The sequence below is a fragment of the Octopus bimaculoides genome, chromosome 18, assembly GCF_001194135.2.
Source record: "Octopus bimaculoides isolate UCB-OBI-ISO-001 chromosome 18, ASM119413v2, whole genome shotgun sequence".
NCBI lineage: Eukaryota > Metazoa > Mollusca > Cephalopoda > Octopoda > Octopodidae > Octopus > Octopus bimaculoides.
Window position 1 is genome coordinate 55482705 of NC_068998.1, and position 4718 is coordinate 55487422.

Sequence of the window (4718 nt, forward strand, 5' to 3'; positions counted from 1 at the left end):
ACCATATACCGAAGTTCAGAAATAGCAGCTAAAAAAGTTGAGAATCCCACAGCTTTTTTAGCTGCTATTTCTGAACTTCGGTATATGGTGAAGCAAATATTTGCTGATCCCTTAATTATATTTATAAATATATATGAGCTTTTAAATAAGTTCTCCACCAATAATGGTGCTTTCATACCGATGGGCTTGGTAAAAATTGTTAATTGTTAATTGATTTATTAATTAATAAATTGATAATCCTTTACCCTTTTAATTTGTAATAATTTTATATATATATATATATATATATATGTCATATTTTAAACTTTAAATTATATTTCTACTTATATATTTTTACTTTTATGTATATATATTTTGTTTATATATATATATATATATTTTTTTCAGACTATCATTTCTTATGTTAAGATTGATCTTGAATATCAAGAGTGGGCCTGTCTAAAAACTATATTTGCTGACAACAGTTTGGCCAATGTTAAACAGTTAGCTTTTGAAATCCACACAGTTTTACCAGGTAACAAGAACAATGTACGTCCAACCAAATACGATTATATTAAGATGTACAAGACACTGTCTCTTCTTCTTCCTTTGAATTTTCACAAGTTTGACTACAGGCGTAACCCATTTGGTGAATACACATCACCTGTCACCAAAAAACATCGTTCTTATGCTTATGAACTGTACTATGTGAATACCAAATACACCCTGGAAGACTATGATGCTGAAGTTTGATGATTATATATATCTTTTTGTATCTTTGTATATGTTTTTACTCCAGCCTTTTCTTTTGTGTTGTTATTGTTGAGACACTTCAAATTTATTAAAATTACTTCCAACCTGCCTCTCAAACAACTATAAGACTGAAATATTTATGAAATTTAGTATTTCACTTGTTAATGCCGTTGTGTAGAGGTTGGTTTTTGGTAATCCAGGTATGTGACCTATTTTCTTTTTATAACTGGTAAGAATAATTTAATTTCACTTACATTACATCTGGTCTTTAGGATGCCTCAATAATTACAACTACCCACCCAACCTCACCCATATCTTCTTATTCTAAAAATTTCAGACTTCATGACATTATAAGAAACCTTACATAATATATTTATTCACAAGGCAGTGGGCTGGCAGAAATGTTAGTATATCGGACAAAATACTTAGCGATATTTTGTTTGTCTTTATGTTCTGAGTTCAAATTCCGCTGAGGTCGACTTTGCCTTTCATCTTTTCAGGGTCAATAAATTAAGTACCAGTTGCATACTGGAGTCAATCTAATCGACTTGGCCCCCTCCCCCAAAATTTTCAGCCTTGTGCCTAGAGTAGAAAAGAACATACTCATTCACATTTACTACTACTACTACTACACATTTTAGTTATCATCACCTTCATTGATTTCATCTTCATCTATGTTTTTATAACGGTTCATAAACGTCCAAGCAATCTTCAGAGACTGGAGTAATTGCCTGATTGGAGTTTCTCAATATTAAGTTAGCTGTTTTATTTAATAATTCTGTTAGATTCTCTCATTAACGAAACTTGGAATAATTACAATTATTTCTCTTTCATTAATTTATAGATTTTGCAAAAAAATTCCTTTTATGTTTTTGTAATTGAGAACTTGATTTATTTTAGGTGAAAGGGACATGCAATTCTTAAACCTTCATTCCAATTATAGTTTTTTCAGGTACATCAATATCACACCTTTCTTTGTATTGTCTATATGATAATCTTTTACACAGTTGGTATGTATGATATGATAGCTGATGTGACTTTATTCAATTATGTGATCTATATTAACCTAGGGAAATAAATGTTCAATGAAATGATTGTTATAAAACAGCATTTGGCTGCAAACTAAGTTAAATATTTAAAATTATTATAAATATGTATAGAATGGCAATGTGTATTATATCTGTTTTCCTTGTTACAAAAGGTTGAATACACTTGTTACTTATTAAGCATAATCCTTTGCACAACCTTATTGTTTACAATAAGAATTTTATCCGATTGAAAGAATGAAAATGGTGCTGTCTTTTTGTGCAAATAACCAAGGTTACTTCCCTTGGTTATTCACTTTTTCTTCTAATTTATTCCAAGCATAGATCTTTCTTTTTTTACTTTTTTTAATGTTAGATCTGATTATTTTTTAAAGACTCCGAGTTTGCTTTGGAAGTCTTTTCTAAAAGACTAATATCTTTCGGTTATTCCTTTGTTATATGAAGAAACTTTAAGCATATATGGCTGTGTAGTAAGAAGCTTACTTTCCAAACACGTGGGAAAGTGTCTTCTTTAGTCTCAGACCAACCAAAGCCTTGTGAGTGGATTTGGTAGATGGAAACTGAAAGAAACCCGTCGTATATGTGTGTGTGTGTGTGTGTTTTTGTCCTCCACCACTGCTTGACAACCGGTGTTGCTGTGTTTATGTGCAAATAACTTAGTGGTTTGGCAAAAGAGATCATCTGCACAGTTGTCATCAAACTCTCAATTTCTTTCTCAGTCTTAGTGAATAGCTTTAGGTCATCCATAAACCAAAGGTTGTTTACTTTCACCCTGCCTAGCAGGTACCCCACATGCATTTTTCTTAAAATGCTCGTTAATGGCAGTATGCAGACAACAAATCGGAGAGGTGACAGACTTGAAAGATCCCTTGAAAGATTCTGCTTTGATATTAACCTCTCCCAGCTTATCTCATCATGCTGTGAGTTCAGTTTGTCACATTGTCATTCACTTTTGTATTAACTTCAGGACATTGTGGGAGACATTAAGCAGTTTAAGGCATTCAATAATCCACAAGTGTGGGACCATGTCATATGCTTTCCTGTAGTCCACCCATGCCATTGCCAAATTTTTGTGTCTCTTCTAGCAGTCAGCCAGGATAGTCTTATCGATTAGTAATTGATATTTTGTTCCTCTGCACTTACATCTACATCCTTTTTTGTTCCACTGCGATTCCCATGGAGTGATTTTCAAATGTTGGTATGCATGTGCATACACCATACTAACTTCTATCACCTTGCATATCTTCTCTGTCTGTCTCTCATACACACATGCGCACTCACATGTAATCTACAAATATCTTTCAAAATTTAGGATGACTTGGTTGAATGTTGCCATGCCTTTTCTCACGTTTTAGTTGCCTCTGTAGTTACAAGCAGACAACTCGTATCTACAATGACTGCCATACATATAATTTGTCTGGAAAACGAATTTTTGCATGAGAGGAGAAGCTTAGGTTTGTAGTGATGGGATGTACAAAATGTTGACTGGGGCCAATGGAATTGACTTATCCCTTGAAGAAGGCCCAGTATGGTTGCATCCACTAACGGAAAGTAATAGAGTGGAAATGTGCATTTGTTGATAGAAACATATATATATATATAAACTCAAATACACAGGTGAATATATGAATATAGTTAAACTAACACAACAAAGATTTCTTTACAATTTTTTCACATTATAAACATTTTAGCTGAAAATGTTTACTAATATTTTCAATGAAAATATATGCTGTCATAGTTGTTTACCATGAATATATTTTGTTTCTGGTATTTGTCAATAAAATATTTTTTTAATAACATTTTCTTTTAAATGTGATATTAAAAAAAGAAAAAAATTTTACAATTTAGTTAGAAATGTTATTTTTTCTATATTCAACAGAAATCAGTGTTTCCATTCATCATTATTGTTTTAATGTTCACTTTTTTGTAGTCTACTGAAGCAGATTTTCTACTGCCAAGTGCCTTTCCTGTTGCCAACCTTCACCTGTTTCCAAGCAAGATAATATTTCCCATGGCCAGATATGTTTTTGCAGAATATTGGAGATGAATGGCACTGTTTGTATGATAGTGACACTCATTTACTACTATCATATGATGTCAAGACAAGGAGACACATAAACATATGACAGGCTTCTTTCAGTTTCTGTCTACCAAATTCACTCATATGGCTTTGGTCAGCCCAGGGCTATAATAGAAGACACTTGCCCAAGGTGCTATGTGGTGGGATTGAACCATGTTGTTGGGAAGCAAACTTCTTACCACACAACCATACCTGCACCTATACACTTATGTAGTAAATAATGTCTTTGATTTTGTTAGATATTGCAGTGAGGCTAGGAGTTTCTGGCATATCGCTACCTGGAGTACGATGTAGCCTTTTGTAGAGTCTGCCCCTGCCACTTGTAAAAGCAAACTAGACTGAAAATTGCCAACACTGAAATGAAAGGAGACTGGCAATGCCTCCTCACTTGGTATCACTTGACTCTAGAGATAAAACCAACTGTACCACGAATACTGCACTGCAGATTGTTACCTGCAAGTAATTCTGTAATATGTATTTATTAGACCACTTTGTATGGTTAGATACTGCAACATTATGGCAATGCATTCAATTTTAAGACAGTGTTTATGAGATAACAGCAGCCCTGTAATAGTAAGAGAAACTCTGGAGGGAATGAAGTAGACTTATGGTGGCATTGTTATGCTTAGTGGTGTATTCTGGCATGTGAAAAAATATTCGAGCGAGGTTGTTGCCAGTGCCACTGGACTGGCTCCTGTGCAGGTGGCACGTAAAAAATACCATTTGAGCGGGGCTGTTGCCAGTACCGCCTGACTGGCCCTCGTGCCGGTGGCACATAAAAGCACCCACTACACTCTCGGAGTGGTTGGCGTTAGGAAGGGCATCCAGCTGTAGAAACTCTGCCAGATCAGATTGGAGCC

General features: G+C 34.3%; 1 protein-coding gene across 4 annotated transcripts in view; it reads left to right on the top strand.

The window, feature by feature from the left end:
* LOC106876404 (probable methyltransferase-like protein 24) overlaps positions 1-3625 on the top strand; it is a 22127-nt gene extending 18502 nt beyond the window's left edge. For all 4 annotated transcript variants that reach the window (XM_052974433.1, XM_052974429.1, XM_052974432.1 and 1 more), the window contains exon 7: positions 388-3625. In XM_052974433.1, coding sequence (XP_052830393.1) covers positions 388-732 — 345 coding nt within the window. In that variant the 3' untranslated portion in view covers positions 733-3625. The remainder of the gene's footprint in view (positions 1-387) is intronic.
* The last annotated feature ends 1093 nt before the right edge of the window (positions 3626-4718 follow it).